This window comes from Nannobrachium achirus, assembly GCF_963921795.1.
Source record: "Nannobrachium achirus genome assembly, chromosome: 3".
NCBI classification, from domain to species: Eukaryota; Metazoa; Chordata; class Actinopteri; order Myctophiformes; family Myctophidae; genus Nannobrachium; species Nannobrachium achirus.
The window spans coordinates 53,334,923-53,358,637 of record NC_137812.1 but is presented as its reverse complement, the minus strand read 5'-3'; the positions used below and the strand labels follow the sequence as shown (position 1 = coordinate 53,358,637).

General features: G+C 41.5%; 1 protein-coding gene across 1 annotated transcript; it reads right to left on the bottom strand.

The window, feature by feature from the left end:
* Positions 1-3,318: 3,318 nt before the first annotated feature.
* Positions 3,319-21,535, bottom strand: dkk2 (dickkopf WNT signaling pathway inhibitor 2; the record flags this gene model as incomplete). Its single annotated transcript, XM_080721614.1, has 4 exons — positions 3,319-3,569; positions 6,102-6,233; positions 8,149-8,299; positions 21,344-21,535. 4 exons carry the CDS (start codon positions 21,533-21,535, stop codon positions 3,319-3,321), a joined length of 726 nt encoding a protein of 241 aa, XP_080577740.1.
* Between the last annotated feature and the right edge of the window lie 2,180 nt (positions 21,536-23,715).

The window sequence follows — 23,715 nt, the reverse complement described above, 5'->3', positions numbered from 1 at the left end:
GAATGAATTATTAAAGAGAGTAGTTCACCCCCAAAATGACTTGCCATGGAGACTTGAGTTCAATAATATTTGAGTTTGTTTTTGTTGCAGTCCTAAGACACAAATTTGATTCCAAAAAATGCACCCCCATTGATTCCGGATGGGGACCCAAATCCATTCGGGTCCCCATTCGGAATCAATGGGGGTAAATTTACTATAATCAAATTTTTGTCTTAACAAATACAAAAAAAATAATCACACCCAATGTGAAGTGAGCGGTGGTCGTGCTTGCATAACGTCTTCAGACTAGGATATAGGTCTAGGATGTAATTGGTGATGCAATACAGGTTACACACACACACATTGCTATGGCAAAACGCTTTGGAAAAACACATTGCTATGGCAAAACGCTGAGGAAAAAGTGGCTACAGACACACGCACAGCCACTCTATGGAGCGGTTTACCACCGCTCAAAAAACATTATTGAACTCAAGTCTCCATGGAGTAATCAATATAAGAAAAGTCATTTTGGGGGTGAACTACGTACTCCTTTAAGGAACCTAATCCCTAATGATCGCTACCCCCTACTTTAGTGTTTTGCGCGGTACAGTCTTCCAATCAGAACGGCCCATACAAGGAGATACCGGTGCACGTGTGTCATGTTTGATACCATGATATAGCATGACTTGATCACTGCCCTTGGAATTTCTCTTCAACCTTAACCGGTGGCCATGACTACAAGCAACAGCAAAGCCCATGTAACCAATGATACAAAATACATTCTTTATTTCATTCATCACTGTAAATACACGGGGGGGGGGGGGGACAATATCAGTGGAAAGTATTCACACAAACAACATTATTCAGTGGGATATAATTCATCATTTACACACCATTTACACAAACTATATTTGAGAGGTTGATGTGTTTGCCTTTATTTTATGATAAACTCTGATGAATCCAGATGTTGAATTCAGCCACAGCTACTTCATCTATCTTACCACCTTAGCCTATACCATTGGTTCTCAAACTTTTTAATTTCAAGGTACCCCAATGTGTAACTCTCAGAATTTGGAGCCCACCCCCAAGAAATCCTGAAGGATCTTGAAAAACACTGGCCTACACACATCAATCTACTTTATTATGAATTGACCCACCTGCACTCACCCAATCTCATATTTTTCCTTTCCTCACCTGGTAATTTTGCTGTTGCACTTAAAAGTATTCATATGTTTATTATATGTACATGATATACAATGGTTCTTAAATACATTTTGACTGTTTCCAATCTATTTACAATATAAGAGCTTATTGATATATATATTTTAAATGATTACAAAACATGTGTACTTAAAACTCTAAGAAACAAAACATAAGAGGCATGTGTAATATTGCATTATGTACGTAATTACGTTATTTATTGTTTAACCACTTGAACCTATATCCCTATTCTGGTGCTAACATTCAGGGGAAAATAGCTGAGCTACAAATTCACAACACGTTGCATCGTGATGCCTTGTGAGCTTGTAGATCTTCTATTTTCACCAAAGATTAGAGTGAGAACAGGAGGGGGCCTAGGAGCTACATTACCTACAAAGAGATACATTATAACCCTTGGGAATCCGGTAAACTAAGTATAGGGTTTAAGTGGTTAAAGTATGAGACATGTAATTCAAATATCAAGCTGATACCTCTTCACATCCAGTGCAACTCAAAACTGCACAGTATTTCATTGAAGGAAAAAAAAAATTAAGCCTACTGGGATCTGCACCAATATGACAGGTGCAAAAAAAAAAGAAAAAAAAACAATGATAATGAACAATTGAGTAGTTATATTGAGTATGTGTAGTTACGATCAATATCCTTAAACGTTCACTGGTTCTAGATAGATAGATGGAAAGAGCTGGATGATTTGAAATGTAGGTATTCAGATAAGTCTGGTATCACTCTGGCACAGATCGAGTGAACCGTTTCACACAGCACAGATGGAGCCATTGTGAAAAGAAACACTTACTGCATGCACAAAAATCAAGTTTTGTTCCATTGTCAACACTGAAGATACAAAGAATGGCGTGGAACCGAGTTGGTTGAGTTTTGTTACAATATGCAAATTAAGGGAAAGTACATAAAATTACAAACAAATAAATTAAATAAATCTTTGCAGTGCTTCCAAGATAAATACATGAAGCAGAATTTCTATACAATGGCTTCAACTGTACCACAACGGACCTGACATTGATCAAAAGACCTTGTGGTGAAGGGCAGAGTCAATCATTCTGTGTCTTCCTTCCTTGGTACAACAATTTTGATTGTACCACATCAAAGTCATATAAGTCATATGTTACTACATAAGTCAATATTTATATGCAGTTAGCTTTTAGTAAGATACAGCCAATGTACTGTAGGCCGAGACATTATGGATGTGCAGTTATGTAATTCTGAATTAATCTTGTAATAAAACTTGTACTAAATATTTGAAATAGGTGCATAAGCCAGAAAATAACAAAGCTATAATTTGGGACACAACAAAGAACTGAAGACTCTCAATACATCCGCCATAATTTCCTGAACTTTTTTCTTTTTCTTTTCTTTTTCTATTTTTGGTGCAGACAAAGAAGTAAAATGGCTGTAGAATGTACAGGAAGAGTACAGTATGGCTTTTCTTTAGTCTTACTCATGTCCAATGAGAGCTTTCTAGCAGTATCACCTCCATTGGCAAAATGTCCACCATGCCTTACATGGAGCAAACTACTGGAACTAACTAATCAACAACTAACCTTGCGGTTCCCTGAAGTTCTGAGGAGATCGGATATGAGATTGGAGAGTGATATCAATGATCACTGTCGATGGAGAATGGTGGGGGTGGGAGGTGGGATTGTGGATCAGTGTGTGTGTGTGTGTGTGTGTGTGTGTGTGTGTGTGTGTGTGTGTGTGTGTGTGTGTGCGTGTGCGTGTGCGTGTGCGTGTGCGTGTGTGTGTGTGTGTGTGTGTGTGTGTGCGTGTGTGTGTGCGGTGAGGTGGGTGAGGCCGGAACCACTCAAACATTCCCACAGGACATGTTTTTCATCTCTCCTGGAGTAACAAGCAGTGATGGACCAGCATAGTAGTCCATAGTCTGTTTGTTGTCACTCTCTGTCTTTAGCATTTCTTTTTTTCACCTTTTCACACAGCGCTCCTTATTCTCGCAAAAAACAAAGTTTGTGTTCTTTCCTCCGCAAGATGGAGAGAGAGAGGAGGGGGAGAGGAGGAGGGGCTCCTATATCTGCTGACAGCAGAAGCTGTGCATTCTCCTCTAACCTCCTCCTCTTCATGTTCTTTTTTTCCTTTTTTATTCATATTTTAGATCTTTTGGCACATGTGGAGCCTGGACCTGGAGGACGAGGTGGCATCTTTCCACACCTTGCAGGAGAGGCCCTTGGCGCAGTCGCAGCGCTGGAAGATCTCCAAGCCGTGGGAGCCCTTCTTCCTCTGTTTGGTGCACACTTCTCCCTGCAGCAGCACTGGCTTGCAGATCTTGGTCCAGAAGTGCCGGGCGCAGCAGAAGCCTTCGGAGCAGTCAGACGATCGCAGGCAGGGGTCCCCCTCATGACCTGCAAAGTGATGGGGAGGGAGTTTATTTATTAGACTAGAGCCTGACCCATGCCAGATATTGGATTTATTGGATTTCGATTTTGGAGAACCCTATAGACAACAGATTACAGATGTTTTGACCAATAAATTGTCAAAATACTTTTATATTTGAGAACATTTAACTCATACGCAACACATAAATAAAAATAAACACAAATAACTATCAAAACAAACAAACAAAAATAATAATAATAACAAAGCGATACATCAGTCTGGCTCTACTATAGTCCGTATTTTGGAATAACAAGCTGGAACAACATGTCTCTCACAATATAACATTACATTTGATCAAATATGCACTACTACTGATCAACTGAACAATGTTCTCGTCCTGTGCATATAGTTTGGGTGATGAATCAGCCCCACCACCACCCCCAATAAAAATAAAACATAAATAAAAATAATATGCACTACTGACATAGAGAAGGAACTGTGTGTGCAGTGATTTGAGGGGGAATAGGCCTATTTCAAAGGTTACAGTAGCTTCTGTCCTGCCAAAAGTGTTATTTTTACAGAAGTGGGTGACATGTTAATTAACAACGTTTATGGGTTCAGTTTTGGTGGAATGAAATACAACCCTTTGTCACGACCTGTGGAGTTTAAACCACACACAAATGACTTACTGCTGTTTTCCAGCAGCGCAGATCTACACGTACGCAGAATATACTGTAGCTTGGAGCAATAAAACATAATCAAAATAAATGTCTCAGAGAAGGAGAAACTGCATTCATGAGAATCGTACGGACAATGTTCTCTGTAAACGGTATGTCGCACAGCATGTAAAAGTGATCTTGTAGTTATAGTGTGCCAATAAAACAACAAAGCACTAAGGCCACGTGAGGGAGGAAATGTACAATCATCGTTGATTACATTTGTATGGCTTCCACACAAAGGCAGTTTATGCAACTCGTACTTCAAATTGCATTATGTGGCCCTGCTAGTGAACTGGAAATGCATTTAGGCCTCTATAAAATTCAAGCAAGCCATTTCCTGATTTATTAACCAAATTATCCTCTTAGGTTGCAACTTGATATTCTTGGCAGGAGGTTTAGATTACTGTTTCGAATGCATAATTAGTACGACAAATATTTATTAGACATGTTATTTAGTCATGCGCGTTTTCTGTGAAACCGTTCTGAATATGCATACCTCTCGCCAGAGGCTGCTTCAGCATGCAAGCCAGCAGTGGTACACAGTCCCTGACTCGACCACACTTTACTGATTATGAAGTTCAGACCATAGGCACGGTGGAACTAAGTCCCTTAAGCCATAATTATTGCTGTATTTTCTGTGTGAGATGAGGTTTCCTGCAGCACCAATTCTTAGAGATAAAGTGTTCCAGCATAAGGTCATAACAATCACATAACATTCCGAGGCGAGTCAAGCGCAAAATAAAATGAAAAGGGCCTTTTAAATGACCTTATAAATTGACATCAATACAGCCATTTTTTGTTCTTCTTAATGCACCAAGTTCAGCGGTGTGGCTTACGTCGTCTTGAGTGTAGTGTGTTTATAGTAGGGTCATTTAAAATGTCTCATTAGAGTTATTATTACTTTATCGATGGGGCTTCGTTCACTTGAAAATGAGTGCCAAACACGGGTGGGAGTGTGGGGGGGGGGGGGGGGGGGGGGGGGGGGCTGGTGAGTTATTAGCATTATGCACCAGGCCAAGCCTACATTCTGTGGTTCTCACTCACGTACCAGTGCCTGTCAATGACTTTTTGAATGCTTGTTTTATGTTGGTGCAGACACAGCAGGAGCATTGTGGTTTCTGCCTAGAGTCCCCCGTGCTGTGGCTTGGGCTCACACAGACCTATCACTGATATACGAGCAGAGGGGTAATTATCAAAGTAGTTTGTGGACTCCCCAGACATACAGACACGCACGCACGCACGCACGCACGCACACACACACACACACACACACACACACACACACACACACACACACACACACACACACACACACACACACACACACACACACACACACACCGAAACTAAGTTGGTGGGGCTTGCAGACAATAGGCTGAATAACAAAATGCAGGTATTCAGCTATTTGGACTAGGTTCAGTGAGGAGCAACAAAGAGGAATTGAGAAAAAAACAACACAGGTGGTCTTTGTCGGTCAGTCGAGGATATAGTCATGTTGCCAGCGAAGATAATGGGAAGAGGAAGACATCTTTGTAATAGTTTACTTTACAATGGCCTTATTCCAGTGCATTAACTTGTGCATCAACCTATGAAAGGGTATTGTACACAATAATACAGTAATAATACGTGTTGTCATCATCAGATCCTCATCCATACATCAGAACAATGAGATCTACATTAAAAATAGTTTAATGAAAATGTCCATGAATTCATAATATAGTAAAGTATGTCATTTTAAACAGTGTTGTGTTGTACTACTGTACATTGAAAACCTTTCCATAGGTCATGGCACAGGTTAATACGCGGCAATAACACCACAGTATGGTAACAGGACCTTACCTTTGAGAGAGTGCTTAGTGTGTGCTTTCCCATTCTTTTTCCAGCCATGGTCCTTGGTGGAGAGTTTGTTGTGTTCGTCCAAAGCAGAAATGTGAGGAGATATCACACTCTCAGACACAGGGACACAAATATCTACAAAAAAACACACAAATACGTCTTCAATTTTTTTGTCTTCAAGTTTGTGACTACTGCAGTATGAAACAGAGCTGATACCTTTAAATGCATTTTGAGGAAAAGAATGCTGTTATTTGTACCCTGTATATATATAGAATGTCACAATGCGACATAGCTCTGTTAACTCAATGCTGTACCCCCTCCAACTGTATATATGTTCCCCATTTTCAACTGTTTTTATTGTATTTGTGATACTTGCTTTGGCAATGTAAACGTATGTTTACTAATTAGGGTCCTGCTTAGCCTTCCCTATCAGACTCACCTCACCGCTACTCACCAATTAAGAGTGGGGTGGCTCAGAGTAGATGACAGAGTACAGCAGCTTGCAATGGGCCTGGTGTACAAGATACACTACACCACTATGATACCCAAGTACCTGTCAAAATACTTTATAAACATTAAGGATGTCCATAATTACAACACCAGAGGCAGCGCCACAGATCACTTTCAACCCAGAGTCAAAACCAACAAAGGGTCAAACTCTTTTTTCTGCTATACCACCAAAATGTGGAAAGCCTTACCGAAGGCCATAAAGGAGTGTGGATCACTTGCATCCTTTAAAATTGCCCTGAAAAGCCACTTACAGGCAGCAGCCGTTCGCAACTGGTAATAATGAACCTAGCCCCAACCCTACCCTCCCCTGCCCCTTCTTTGTATATACTGTTTGTTTAAGAATTACTGTCTTTGTTTTGTTTTTCTTTACATATCTACTGCATAGTACTGTGTTCTATCTGTCTGTCATTCAATGTTATATGAGATACTTAAATGGTTTCCAGTGGAAATAAGCTTAGTCTTTTCATGGATCTCCTTTTAGTAGACCTTGTACCAGTGAACTGTACCGTCATGAAACTGTACCTTTTCCTATGCAAACTTCTAATAAAGTCTTCAATCAATCAATCAATCTCATGCCAATAAAGCTCCTTTGAATTTGGATTGAATTGAATTGACTACATGGCCCTGGTGTGATTCACATATGTCTTGTGCAAACAAAAGTTATCTTTTGGGATCATACAAGCCTTGAACTTGAACCTGTAGGCTGACTTTTTTCATGTCTGTCTGAAACCACATGTCCAGCATGAGTTCCATGCATTTTCCCCCACATCTCTGGGATAGACAGTGCTACAAAGCCAAATCGGCAGTGTTCATTTATCCAGTTGTCACTCCAAGAGTGTACTCCAAGAGTGTACAAATGTTACCAAATGGAAATCGTAAGGGTCCCTTTGGTTACAAATTGTACACTCTCAGAGCTAAAGGGTTTTATAACAAATATTCCCGATGGGGGAACAGACACTGTCACATCTTAAATCACATCATTCACAATAGAGAAATAAAATGAGGATTTCTTTTACTCCAGTGGACCAGATTCAAGACACTGCCTCCTGCATGTCTCAATATGACAGAGAGTACAAGTGTTACAAGAGTACGAAGACACGACGACAAGACGTATTTAGAAGCTCTGACCTGACGTTCGCCTCTTGCCATTGGCGTGTTACTTGTAATGATGTGTAATAATTGAGAACCATACAAAATAAGGCAGGTGCATCTGCTGATTGTCCTAAATGTAATATATCCCACCTAAGACCAGCTCAGTCGTCTTGTGGTTACAGTGTCCGCCCTAAGACTGGGAGATCCAATGCCCGGCCGTGTTACACGAAACACTATAAAATGGTACTAAATGCCTCCCTCCTTGGAATCAAGGGTTGGATTGGGGATACTAGGTACATGTCCAGGGGTGTACTTGTATATCAAGCTTACAAGAGCTACATACACCCCTAACCCTTTAAGCGGTCTAGATCAAATTGACCCTGTCACTGTCCATATCTAAATAAAACTACAAAACTACATTCTATTCCTTTTTTCCTAGTATACGTACAGTTGCTACAGCGATTGCCTGGGCAGCACATGGCATCTCTATGGCAGCGCTTCTTCCTCCTGCGGCAGGTGAGGCATCTGGATGGAGCTTGCTGGGGGCTGTGGCAGTAGCTGCCCACACTGCACTCCTTGTCGTTGCTACATGGATACACCTGTGGAGGCAACACAGTCCATGAGTATAGCCAGTGATGATGATGATGATGATGATGACCGATGATGATGATGATGTTGATGATGATGATGATGATGATGATGATGATGATGATGATAATACAATTTGTATATGTTTTTATAATAATAATAATACTAAAGAAGAAGAAAACGGTGAAGAAAGGGGAACATTTATCGTTCTCATACATAACCAATACATTATTTTCTGAATTGTATAAATATTATTATACATAATTATGAGATTTATTTCTTGTTTACATCTAGTTTGGAAACAAACTGTGTAAATAAGACTGTGTGGAGAAAAAAGATGTAAACAATAATATGGCACCAACCTGTAATAATCTAATTTACCTATGTTTTTTTCCTTCTTTGCCTGGCTGGAAAATATGACACTGTGCTTTAGTCCAGGTTAACTAAGCAGCAAATCTGTCATCCATAACTATCAGTTTAATAAGGGTGCTATAAAACACAGGCTTAATGGGCCACCAGACATTATGGAAAACATTTTTTTGCTCCACATACAGTCATATAAATTCCACTTTTAGAACCCTACTTCTAACTATCACATATTACGCCAGTAGTATATTTATGCGACGACAACAAGCTTGAGTTGAAATTGCAGGAGACAGTAGCCAGTTTAACCCATTATTGACTGCTTTAACTACTGAAAAATAGCAGATATACAAGCTCACAGCCGCGCTGCGAGCTTGTAGATCTGCTATTTTTGAAAAATCATGATTTTTTTTTGCAAGTCTTTGAATATATCTACTTAAAAGCTAACATTTGTAACTTTAATATTTGCTTCTGGGTGGTCCCTGGAACAACATACTTCGAGATGGGGGTCCGTGTCCAAATACATGTAATTTTGGGGGTCCTTGACACGAAAAGGTTTGAGAACAGCATGATTTAGAAGAAGGATTTGGAAGTCGGGTCAAAGATCGGGTCAAATATATTCAAAGACTTGCACTCATTTTCACGATTTTTCAAAAATAGCAGATCTACAAGCTCGCAGCGCGGCACTCTGTACCGCGCTGTGAGCTTGTATATCTGCCATTTTTCTAAAATTAAAGCATAAAATAATGGTTAAAGTGGTTAAAATCTAACGCGACTCAGGCGCGTTCTAGGTATTTGAGAGTTAACAGTGTGTTCTCTGTTCCCTCCTGAAGACAGACAGATTGTGTTTTCCAGCCTTGGAAAACAGAGGGACAAACATGTCTCTAACAGTTACGAGTCCCAAAAGCCAGGAAAACGATTTCAAGATTCCAAACAATGGAGCCATTGGGATATCTCGACCCAAAAAAATCAACCTAGATTCTCTCGATCAAGTTTAAATGAGTCTGTACAGAGGTGCTCGGTTAATTACACCCCTGGAGTAGTCCGCTAGATTTGTTTCACTTTTTCCTTGGATACATGGAAGGTTAAACACATTCATACAAACAAATGCAACAAATATTTGGCTTCCGGTGGTTCTATTCTGTTTCGTCTCATGTTCCTTCATGGAAAACATTTACCATACTGAGAACATGATGTACTGTAAGCACCCCTTATGCGCTTGAGGGTGAGCAGCTATGCTGAAACCTAGTTTAGATGTTGGTGAGACCACGTAACTGTAGCCTCGGCATCCAGACTTTTCAAGGAAGAAAAGCCTGGGATAGCGCCCCTGTAACTGTGGCTCACGACATTTTAATTGTATATAAAATATATGTAGCCGTTCAGATATCTTATTTTACATCAGTATTGTTCATGTGAACTGGTTTGTTTAGGTTTATCCATTATAATTATAAAATCGCTATGATTTATCACTCGTTTTCCACCACGGATCACCTCCTCATTTACTCAAAGCGGACAGCAGCAGGAGTCATGTCCCCCGCGGCGTCCATTCCGAGACGCCGGAGGAGCCGATGAGATCTGTCGGGGCCATAGAATGTCCGCATTAGGTTAGACTACCGTAACTGGGTTATGGAATAGGCACCTCCCATCACAGATGCATGGTGAGTGCAGTCCTATAATGCCTCCTTTCTGGAACCTTTATAAGGCCATGTCCGAGTGCCCTCGAGATCTGCGACACAAGCTGCTTCCGTTGGTCTCTGCAGTGGCCATTGGTGCTCTTTTACACAGTGAAATACTGGTGTCCTAGTATGCTAGAGTATTCATTTAACTTAAACTTTAACTTAAATATGGACCAATGTTTACACTCTCAAGGTTAAATTAACAATGTTTACTGTGATTTTACTGTGCATCGACAACCTGCATCACATTGGGGTGATTCCCAGTAAAACACAATACTCTCTCTTCTGCTCCCCTGAGCCTTGCTCAGGGGCACCTGAGATGAATTTCTATTAGTCAGCCAAGCTTGGAAGCCATGTGGGACTGTGGGGTATTCCTCAGCAGCGATGCCTGCTGTTAAATTGATTCAATAAGTTGAGTGAGATGACAGAGGTTGAGAAACCACCACTTTGCCTTCTATGAATGTAGTCACCACAGTCCACAGCAGCTGGAAACAAAACCTAATCAAAGCCCAACTCACATTTTCCATAACAGGCGAATGCAACAATAGGAGATATGAGTGGAACGGCTGTCACAATGTAATGCCTTGCACATGGGCGTCTCACTGCCTCTGGGTTTGGAGAGTGAGCAAACGGATTGAAACGCAACAATATCGTGAATCGAATTAGTCCCTCGGTCAAGGGAAGTAATGTCATGAATTTACACTGAAACTCATGGAAGGAGAGACACCATGACGCAAACAGCTGCAAGGAAGTATTAGTGAACAGATCCGTTGGACAAGACACAAAAAGGACTCCGACAGCTCTTTTTCTTTCATGGCTGCACATTTTCTGTCATCATCCTCTAACAACTCACACTTCCTCCCATTAGATTGGTTCCTTTTTTCCTTTTTACTTTATCCAGGGAAGCCAAAAGAGTGCAAATAATACCCTGTCTCACAATTACACACATGTTAACACCTGGATGATGCCCATTGGATCCGCTCTCTCACTGTTTGGCGACTGATGTGATTAGCTCTTACACACTGGACTCGCATAATTATATTGTTTTCATTGTCAATAAAGAAGTTGAAATCAAAGGGAGGATAGGTGGTCCCAACCCTTCTGAGATTCAAACCCATCACTCTTCTGGTTGCAAGCCTGAAACAGATTATAGAGTAGACATGTGCTTCAGTAGAATACCAAAAATAAGCAGACCCGGACCACAGCTGAGCTCAGTCTGCTTATGATAATTATGTCCAGTGCGCAGGAGATTGATGTGAAATCACCATGTTTGACGGGCCCACCAACAAAACCACCAAAACCACAACAGATCCATTTAGCTCATAAGGTATTTACAGCTCTGATCAGAATGGCATAACCCTGATGGACATAGGATAACAGACATGACCATTACACATGTAAGAGATGTATGTCAGAATCAGACTAAAAGCATTGCAGTCACAGGAAAGACAAGACCATTTGCGGCACCCAAATAAGATACAGCATGAAGTGCTGCATCACTGCAAAAGCATTGCATTCCAAAACTTGAATGCACACCACATGTTTAAATCAGATCTCTAGAAATAATCTGTATTATTTGCGGACATTAGAGGCTGTTATTCAATATGCCTGTGCTTAAGAAAGTGAACCAGATTACACATACGGACCATACGGACTCGTCACATTGGAAACACATGGAGGGGCCGGTGCTCTGTCCGGCCAAAGATGAAAAACAAGAGAAGGAACTATTATAACTCAATCCCCAAAATGCTGTCTATTGATCAGTGAAATCAAGCTCTAATTGCTCTTATTCAACACATTTTTTACTTTCTTACTGAAGTATTTCATACCTATCTCAGCAGTCAAGATTGGGTCAGTCAGTTTTTAAATCACCTCTCCATGCATACCAAATGTGACTTCTGGCAATTCTACAATACATGCCATATCTATTTCTTTATATTTGGGCAATTCTATGAGCTGTTACCCAGCCGCACACGTACAAGTATACAGATGCCAGTTTTAAGCACGAAATGGTCCGAAAGCCAGAGTTCAGGAAAGTGCAGGTCTTTCTCCGACTGTGAAAAATGGGCTGCTATCTAAATATGAAGATAAATGGTTGGATGGCTGCATGCAGTACTATTTCATACCTTCAGCCCCGATTCCTATCTGGAGTTTTCTGGCCAGCAGTCTTGGATTGATTAGACTAGTACGTATGACTATGGAGGAGAGAGAGAGGAGGGGGCTCACCTCTTCCATCGCGGCTCAGACCGCAGAGGAGTCAGCCCTTTGAAACGCAATGATACAAGGTCGACCTCCATATCACAACTGATAATCTGGACTTATCTCAACATGTTTTAAAATGCTTCATTCGCGACTTCTGAGGGATTTTTTTTCCCCACTCAAATTCATATGATATAATCTTCCGCCTACTTTAGCAACCACCTTTTCCCCCCTCTGTTGCCCCCCCAACACACACACACCTTACACACACACCCGCACACCGTCTTCTCACATAAAAGCCTGTTCTTCAACCCTGCTGAGGAAGTGGTTTGGGAAGAGAGATGCGCTCTGCACTATGTACTCTGGGTGATGCCGGCTACAAGATAAAGACAGAGGCAGACGGAGACACATGAGGGAAGCCCCAAGCAGCCTGGCCCCTGTCTCGTGCTGCTCTCGTGCTGGTTAGGGGAACCTCAAATGTGCGGGACCAACTATCTACAAGGGCTTTACCACAGGATACACAGAGGAGGCTTTGAACCTCGCTCTCCTTCGTCTGTATTTTCCCTCATTTACCTCAGTAGAGCCATTCCAAAGCACCGATAGAATGTGATAGAACTTCAGCATGTGCTTACAGTAACATAAAGTATGAGGGTGCTGCATACTGTATATTATGTGAGCTAAAATGGTAGAAAATGTGCCTGTCACATATTGGAAATGTGATCAAAAGAAAGAAAATCTCACTTTCTGTACATAATGATAATAATTCTGGGGAAAAAACATATTGATCTGAGGCAAATCGAAGATACAATTAATATCTTATTTTTTAAGGTTTTAATGCACACAAGTCAGATTATACAGTATCTGCAGCCACACACACACACACACACACACACACACACACACACACACACACACACACACACACACACACACACACACACACACACACACACACACACATATACCGGTAAACACGCGCACAGATTAAAATATATCCAAACTGTTTTCTGATATTATGGGGCGATTGAACTTAACCTTCGGAGATCAAGTGTGTAAACCTGAAACTGTGAATGGAGTGGATGAGTGGCAGTGGCCTACAGAGACAAATAAACTATGTCACTGAACAAACAAACCTCATATGCCCTGAAAGCACGGAGCAGTCTTGTCTGCCAGTGTCAAATAACATAGGATATGCCGTTGCACAACACGTACATTTCTAAGAACACCATCTCGGCTTCTTTCATCAGTCAAAACACATGTGTTTATGGGTATGTCCCTTTGAGCGCTAGAGGCCAAAATCTTCAAGTCTCTTAAGTTAAGTCCTCATACTAAGAAGCTATACTCATTGACAAGCCACAAAGAGGTCTTGCCTTCTGCCCTGCTAAAGGAAATAGACCCCAAAGGTTAAGCCTTTCTTGGGAAGAAATGAAGGAGAGAAGACAAGCTCTTGTTGTCTACCGGTGATCAAAAGAGCCCATTAGTGAGAACCCCTTACACTCAACACACACACATACATATACACTCATGCATGTGTGCGCGCACACACATGCACGCGCAGTACGTCTTTAGGCGTATCGTTGCGCTCTAGGAGGTGCGAGAAGTGAGGGCCGTCTGGGTCTCCTCACTCATTAACAGGTCCAATTACAGTACAGGAGGTGAAGCTGGGAACCTCCTCAAGGAGGCAGAGCTGCCAGCCTGCCGGGTCTCCTTATGGCTCCCATGTGGGGGCCCCTCATGGTGCCCCGAGGACTCGCTGACTGGAGGGCCAGGGAGACAAGGAGACCCCCAGGCTGGAGCCTGTAACCACATCTAGCTCTAGCGCTAACAAGCAGTCACACCTCGCCCTCCCGTCTCTCTCCATCTCAGCTCATTAGGATCACTAAACAGTCACTTAAGCTCGAAGAGGGAGGGGAATAGGAGGTGGAAGAGGTCTATACGTAGAGCTGGGGGAGAGAGAGAGAGAAGAGCGAGAGAGGGAGAGAGAAAGAGAGGGCATGGCACTGTTTTTTATAGGAAAAGCCTTCAGCCATTTTTTCACAGCTGCTTGTTAAACCCCTATGCTAAATTAAATAAAGTGCACTGTTTAAAGATTGCATGCTCACTGTCCGCTGATGTTTAGCAGACACTCTCTGGGCATGGTAGGTTATGAATGCTGACCACACTGACATTTACCCCTTGTGGGTTCAGAGAGGTTATGGTGGTGGATGAGGGCAGCCAAGCCCATACTATCTGTCTCTGCCGATTTCCCTTCGCAACGAACTAGCGGCCAGTGCCCACCCACGAGCACCGGCTGTCAAGGTCTCAGAGAGGCTTTGCTTTTAGGTTGCCTCTGGTTTGACTCTGGTTCACATACTGCAAATCACATACTGCAATAGGACAGGAAAACGTTTGGCAAACTGAAGCCACTGAGTCACTATGGGAAAGCCAGAACACTCTGATGTGCCAATAATGTCAACGAGAGCAACGCGAGTATAAACCTTTGTCAACAGCTGAAGGAAAGAAAACCCCAATAGGTTGTCATATGCTTCCTATAAGAGCAGCTTTTGACATGCTGGACTTGGACCAACTTTCTGTAATCTGACAGTTGTAACACCAAATTACACCCTGGTTTTCCTGTGGCGATGGCCTGGCTCCAAAGGGCGGCCGCGCTCTCTACCTCTCCAATTTGCTACAATTGAAAGGAAGCCAGGCGTAGGGCGATTTATTAGAAACTCATGTTGTATTCTCCAATATCGAGGTCCCCTGTCTCCTGATAGCAGTATATAAAAATTAAAATGCCCCTGAACTAGTCTGGGGAACGATGGTGAGAAGGAGACAGGGGTTATAAGGTGGAAAATGTGGGTAAAATGACATAATACATATGAGGGTGACTTATGGAGACACTCAGAGGCGTCAATTGGGTATGCCAAGGTATGGCAGCTGCCAGCTGCCATACCTTGGCTACAAGGGGGAAAAATTAAATGTACTTCTTAAAATAAATGCATCATGCCTGTTGCTAAGGTCCAGCTTCGCGCGCGTGCAAGACACCAGTCATGTTGCCATACCTCAGCTTTGCTGAACTGACGCCACTGGAGACACTCACTCATATTCAAACTATAAAGGGTAAGCAGCAATCACTCATGTTCAGAACCACAGAGCATACCCTGGAGGTGTGAAAATCTGCCAGCAATTCCTTACAAATTGTAACAAACTGAACATCGTGGCAACGTCACCATAAATCTACAAGAGCGATACCCACAGCTATGCCAGGAGTGATAATTGATGCTATGCGTGACCATTTTCCAAACACGCTTCCAGGGCGTTAAATCCCTTCATACAGGCAAATAATAGTAAAAAGGTTTAGATTTTATGAGGGGGACTCACAGTGAATTAGTCCAGAAAAATAATAATTATTGTTACTTCAGGCTATTTTTCTCTATGACTATCTCTCATCTCATCATGTCATGAGCTATTGAATTAAGATTAAATGTTGCACTTTAGGCAGTAGGCCGAGTCAATTCCAGAGTGTTTAAATCAGTGCAACAGAATTACAAGTGTCAACCCACTGATCAACAATATTTAAGTAACCACAGGTAGGGATAACAACATCTGAAATGCTTTCATGGCAACATTCCTGCAATTCTTTATCATGTAATAAGAGAGAAGTGCTAAGAGACTAGACAGGAGATGTATGGAGCGAAGTAGTGATTCGACATCTCTCTTTCCAGACGATATCTATTATTAGCGCAAGAATAATGGGCAGACATGGAAGAAGGCTTAAAGTGGACAGGGTAAACTGTGAGGTGCTTTTGAATTGGCCAATATTACCCTAGAGTATTGGTTAGATATTAGTGTGTGTGTGTGTGTGTGTGTGTGTGTGTGTGTGTGTGTGTGTGTGTGTGTGTGTGTGTGTGTGTGTGTGTGTGTGTGTGTGTGTGTAATGACGTATGATTTTCAATACCATAAAAAATACAGATGCTCCTAGAATCATGAAAATAAGGTCGCGCACATGGGTGCGTGCACATAGTTGCTTTGGCATGTATACCCTTGATGCTGTCAAACAAACTATATGGAATCTCTGAAAAGGTTGTGGGGGTCCCTTCTTCATCTCTCTCTCTCAATTAAGGGGTCATTGGCCTGAAAAGGTTGAAGACCCCTGGCCTACCAGCCCCAGCATACAGTATCACCTTAGTTCAGCTCACTGACGCGACGTGTCGTGTCATATCCGCCATGAAGTGTCATCCAGCAAGCTATGCTGAATCTATGGAAGAAGGGTCCTTATTTTCTATCAAAATTATTTTATATGGCCCATTAGTATTTAAACCCAGCAAGACAGGTCTAAGTAGATTAACTGCATATTAGACACACATCATTGTAAGCAAGACAATGTCTTACAAAATGACTTATATACACCACTAGCTACGCTTTTAAATGCTGTACAAACAGTCAGAAATTGTATACACCCGTGAAATGTCAGTAAAAAAGAAATACACCCAAAAAGAATATCAGAGTTTTTTTTCTCTCTGATATTGGTATTAGCATTGGCCCCTAAAATCCAGTATCGGTCGGACTATACTTTTGAACCAACATGTTCCCAGCTTTCTCTATGCAACCCAAGCATTGTTTTATTTTATTTTATTATTTCTTCCCTCATTTTTATTGAAACAGTAGAAAAATAAAGAGGGAGAGGAGACGACGATGGAGAATTCAACCACAGGCCGACTGGGGCATATGTGATTTCAAGGAGGGGTGATCCAACCACAACACTATCCGTGGGTATGGAACACAACCGTAAAAGATTATTTGAGGCATGTGTGCTTTATTTGGACAGGGCTGTATTTGAGAGAGACAGAACAGTGAGGAGGGATTTACAAGTTGTCCCAGATCAGATTTGAAGCCAGGGACATTACAGTTAGTTATCTCATTAGTGCGTTAACCACTAATAACCAGTGGAGCCACCATGGCACCTCAGAACACAACCCCTCTAACCTGACTGTCTGCTTGATGCACGTCTGTCTTCATCACGTCTGTCACAGAGGCTGTCCCCCAACCCCGCCCGCCACTATGTGACTGACATCTCAGCATCCAGCGCTCTGTAACCCAACTCCCAAGCTGTTACAAATCGATGCCACGCTTCACCAATTAAAGCCTCATGAAGAGGGCCGGGGCTGTTATCTTTCATTCATTCCACCCATAAACAACCACTTTTAGATGAGAGACAGAAGGTCAGCGTGGCTCGGTTGCCAGGCCCACTGTCAGAAAGTATAGTCTACGTCTCTCTGGCCAAGGCTGAGCTGCATGCGGTTGTTACTTTACAACCTTGGAAAACCTCCTGGCTGTTAAGAGAGAAACACACTCAGCAAACTGATGCCTAATTTATGCTCCGTCGTACGACAGAGTATAGCAGAAAACAGCAATCTGCAAGCTATTTTCTGTGCATGACTGTCCTATGACTAAGTATAAATCGAGCTATTCTAACTCACTCACTCACTCACTCACACACACACACACACACACACACACACACACACACACACTCTCTCTCTCTCACACACACACACACACACACACACACACACACACACACACACACACACACACACACACACACACACACACACACACACACACACACACACACACTCTCTCTCTCTCTCTCTCACACACACACACACACACACACACACACACACACACACACACACACACACACACACACACACACACACACACACACACACACACACACACACACACACACACTATTAGCCATATCCATTTGGACATGCTGCTAAATGTGGCATGACATTTTTCACTCATATAACAGTGCAGCGGTCTCTCCGCACACACAGATACACAGGCAATGCACCGCACACTTTCTGTCTCCCCCCTCAAGTCCACTCGCCCAAACCACTCCAGATTACTGCAATGGCAAGGTTTGTAAGCACTCGTTTAAACTGAGGTCTGGCACGGGTCTCTTTGGGGCTTGGATCTCCTCCAAAACACTCCGTGGAGGAGAAAAAAAGGACATGTTTGCCTAATCCCCACTCTCTCCCTGACCAGGACCTCAGAGCACACTGGTCTCATCACTCCACACCGCAGAAATCCATCAACAAGGCAGCCAGTTTAGAATTCTCAACACACTGACATCTCCCACTGCACTGACTGGACAACACCTTTTTATATGCAACAACAAAAATCTATAAACAACAATATATCTCTGACGCCACCTCTGAGGTCAGAGCCCTGCACTGAATCTAAACCTTCATTTTAATGCCTACTATTGCTCCCATATACATGCCCAGTGCCCACCATCTTTATTGACAATACACAGAAGGTCTGTTAACAAAGTTAAGACGAGCCCAGAAAAAAATCTGCTGTTTGTATAAGCTGATGAGCAGTGGTGTAAAGTAACCAAGTAGATTTACTTATACTTACGTACAATTTTGAGGTGTTTGTACTTTACTTGAGTGTTTCCAGTTTTCAGTATTTTTACTTCTACTTCACTACATCTCGGATCCAAATATTGTCATTTTACTCCACTACAATTATTTGAAAACTTTAGTTACTTTGAAGATATAAATGATTAGGCTATATTATAAAACACATATTAATCCACTTGTCCTATTTTATACCTAGGCTATTTGAAAATAGCTGATCTACAAGCTCACAACGTTTCAAATGGATCTGCTATTTTCAAACATTTTGTACTTTTGGTAGGCTACTTTAAGTAGGCCTATATTTTGATGCCAGTAGGCTACTTTCATACTTTTACTCAAGTACATTTTGAATTCCAGACTTCGGGTGCCCTCACACCAAAATACCTAGAGTGGAATCCGCCAATGCATTTCAATGAGAATGGAGCGTTTTTTTGCCAGTAGAGGATTTCTGCAAAAAACGCTCCATTCTCATTGAAATGCATTGGCGGATTCCACTCTAGGTATTTTGGTGTGAGGGCACCCTTCTACTTGTATTTCTATACTGCAGTATTGATACTTTTACTTGAGTAAAACATTTGAGTACTTTTCCCACCACACATGCTGATGAGCACCCTTCATGCAGAGGCGTCAATTGGGTATGGCAAGCAATGGCAGCTGCCATACCTTGGCTACAGGGGGGAAATAATAAAATGTACTTTTCATCGTGCCTGTTGCTAAGGTATGGCAACATGACTGGTGTCGCGCGCGTGCAAGACACCAGTCATGTTGCCATACCTTAGCCTTTTCTGAATTGACGCCACTGCCTTCATGTTGCAGAGGAGATAGAGTTGATGTGGCAGTGCCATCTGCTGCTCACAGCCATGCCCTCACTATCAACCAGGACAGAAGCTAAACGCTGTGGACTCGCCAACGTGTCATTAAAGCACTATTCAACCATGGCTGTTGTAGAACTGCATGATAATAATCCGTTATGAGATTCTTTACTCATGAGTTTGGTTTATGGTCGCATACGGTAATAACTCTCCCATCTTTCCCCAAATATAAAACATATTAATTGTTGATAATCAGTGGCATAATGTAGGCTTAGGCTACTTGTGAAATGTTGAGGTATTTGTACTGGAGTAGGCTTATTTCCAATTACTTTTACTTCTACTCCACTACTTTTCGGATCCAAATATTGTAGGCCTATACTTTTACTCCACTAAATCTTTTTGAAAACTTGAGTTACTAGTTGCTTTGTAGATTTTGATTAATATTAGGCAACAAAACATACAAACCACTTCATGGCCATTTGAAAAAAGCAGATCTAAAAACAAAATTGTGAGCTTGCAGATCTGTTATTTTCAAAAGATTTTTTATCCATTTGAAAACTTGAAATGGGACATTCTGCAATGAGTATTTTTGGTACTTTATAAGTACATTTTGATACCAATACTTTTGTACTTTTATTTGAGTACATTTTTTATTCTGGAATTTTACTTGATAGCAGTATCGATACTTTTCCTTGAGTAAAAACTTTGAGTAGCCAACTTTTTCCCACCACTGTTGATAATTGGCCAACCAATGACCACTGCTTGACCAAATAACCATATTCAGAACAGAAGCCTATATATAGGCTACTACAACATAATAATAAAATAGGCCTACAATAAAATATATCACTCATAATGCAATGCTCTGTCAAACTATAAAGGCTCAAAGCTGACAACTCTCTTTTCTTCACACAAAGTTTGCTGCCAAGCTAATTCCACACTTTGTTGAAACAGCAGGAATTGATAAGTATTTGAGTGGGTATTAAGTGGTTGGTAAGAGAATCCCCTCGGTGGCCCCGCAGTGAGACGCTCATAATCCCTGCGAGCGTCTGGACCACTTTAATGACACTAAAGAACCAGACAGAAAATTACCCCAAGTGTTAACTTTTTCTCACATTTCTGCCGGCATTAATGATTTACCGTGGAAGTGCGCTGTACCAAAACATGGTGGCGTCAAGGTCTGAAAGGCAATTAGGGTTTACGAGGGGTCCGAGACCGGCAATTTCGAATAACGATTCACACGTGAGATTTTTTTTAATGACACTGCTGGGCTCCTTTACAGTATAGGCTACTGCAATCCAAAAATGCATGTCTGCTTTAGGCTATTTCATTCACACACCACGCGTAACGCGCCACAGAAATTATAGCCAATTGTCAAGACAATAATCTAATCAATCTCGTCAAGTCAGTTCACATTCATTGGCATTTGTGATGAATGAAACAATGGGTAGGCCTATTTATATTATAGATATCCATTGTTTCATTCACGCCAAATACCATGCGTAACTGCCGTGCGTAAACTGCGCAACTGCTCGGTCCAATTAAGATACACCAATTAAGGCTACGTTTTAAATAATTGCAATTACCTGCGTAAGAATGTTGAATTTCTTGGTGATCCCACTGTGGAGAGTCGCGGAGCGGTTTGTGGCCGGCGTGGGCGCCTCTTCCAGTAAGCTGGACTTGATGGAGTTCGCCTTGGATCGCTGGGATGTCCCTGTCCTCAATGTTGCGACAAGAAGCGCCAGAGCACACCACCTACTCCAAGTAAGCACGAACATCCTCGGTAAAAAATAAAATATATATTTTCTTTCAGATGACCGAAATGGATTTCCCGCAAATTGGAAAAAATAAATAAAAAATAAAATAAAAAAAATGAAGAAAAGAAAAAGAAAAAAATGCGCAAAAGTTAAGCGCAGAAAAAAAACGAAGATGCTCACTCTATTGCGTGCGTTCTCGCAGGGTCCATATGTTACATTCGCCCGGTAAAATCAATAAGTGGTCGTTTTGGCAGCTATTTTCTCTCTATCAGTTAGGCCCATTGACGCAATTTCACTTGAATTAAAAAATACAAATAAAACAGATAGGCCTATAATAAAATAAAGACAGCTCAATATGGGGAATTGATGAGTCGCATGAGTTGAATCTGTTAAAATATGCTGATGCTGAAGGTCAGGGTGAAACTTGACGAGAGATTTCCAATCGGTCTCTGGCAGTGAGTGAATACTTATAGTGCTGCTGCCTGCTTTTTTATGATCTCGGATACTTTCTTTTTATAGGAATCTAATGGCTTTGCTTCCTCCGCCCCCATTCACAACTGACAAAGACTGAAACCGATCTGTGCGCGGCGGCAGTGCTGCTGGAGCCCCCCCGCCCCCTCCCCAGCCCCGACACCGGCACCAGGAGCTCCGTTGGGAAAAAACTATAAAATTATACACTGTGTATTTTAACTGGCCGCTTGACCTTTTTTCTTTCTTTTTTCCTTTTTTTTTTTTTTTTTTTTATGATGATGAGGTTGAGCGCAAGTGGGGGAAAGGAGCGCTCTTAATTTCTTAAAGCAGTGTTTCTCAAACTTTCAAATTTCAAGGTCTCCCCTTAACTAAAATTTATTTGGGTTCATTTGGTTCCATTTGTACACTGTTAGAGTTACAGACACGTATGGGTCAATTTAGACCCCCCTAAAGTAACCCACAGTGTCCCTGGAATCCACTTTGAGAAAAAGGACTTAAAGGACCACTTCAACCATTTTCATCCTTTCAATTTTCATATTAGCCTAATGGTCCTCAGTCCTCACTCATGCAAGATGGCACTAGCTTCTGTCTATACTCACTCTGTGTCTCAGAGAAGGGCTGTGGACAGTTCTGAAACCTCAAACCTGCCTGCTAGTGACAATTGTCCATAGGCAAGTTTTCAACCTTAATTTGTATATGGTCATTTTTTATGAACCACTTAAACCCCATAGTAAACTGGACCTGGTCCTGTGTTGACTCTGCTGCTTGGAAAATGTTTTTCTTTCTGTCTACACACCAAAAGCGAAAAATATAGTGTCTGCATTATGAGCTTGTAAATCAGCTATTTTGGCTAATGTTTCCCCCCCGTAATATGGATTCTGGGGTTCAAGTAATGCAAGAGCAATGTCATCTATTTATATTCTTTTTCAATAATACAAAATGTAAAAAAAATGAAATAAAACTTAAAATAACTGGTAGGCAGGTTATTGAACTGTCCACACAGTCCCCTGAGACAGACCAATTAGACAGAAAAGGTGCCATCTTATAATGAGCATTAGTGAGGAGATTGAAAATGGGTGTCCTGTCAGTATAGCTATTGAACATTTTAGATTGCCTAATAACTGCACATAATTAGTTTAGTTTATGTTTATTTATGGAAATCAACATTCCTAAAACAAACAAAGTGTCAAGCTCTTTTAAACCGTATCTGTGACAAGATAGTGTGCACCACTGGTCGGATGATAAGGTGCCATTTAAATGTTGTTGCCGTCTATATTATAAGGGTGGTGTTTAAACTGAAGGAGGTTTGGACTCCATTTAAGCTGCCATTCCCGAATGACTTAAATAGAAAACAATCTGATAACCATTGTTTTCCTGTGGGAATGGCATCCCTCATGATACCAGGAATGCCCATGGTGATAAAGTTAGTGATACAAGTAATATAGAGGCTGCATTGTGTTTTGATGCACAGAGCCCACCGCATCAGGATAAGTTATGTTCTTGTTGGTTAGATAGCACATTATGAGCACAATAATCTCTTTCAACAAGCAGGTATATATGCAGGTAGCCTGTGATTTTGTGAAGACATACTAAAAACATGCATGATGTTAGAATCCTCCTATGACAATGGCTGTTATTTATGCATCTCTTATTTTAAACAGACATATGAGAGGTTATTTTATAGCCTACACCATGTAACAGACCATATTTCAAAAAATGACTCCGCCAAA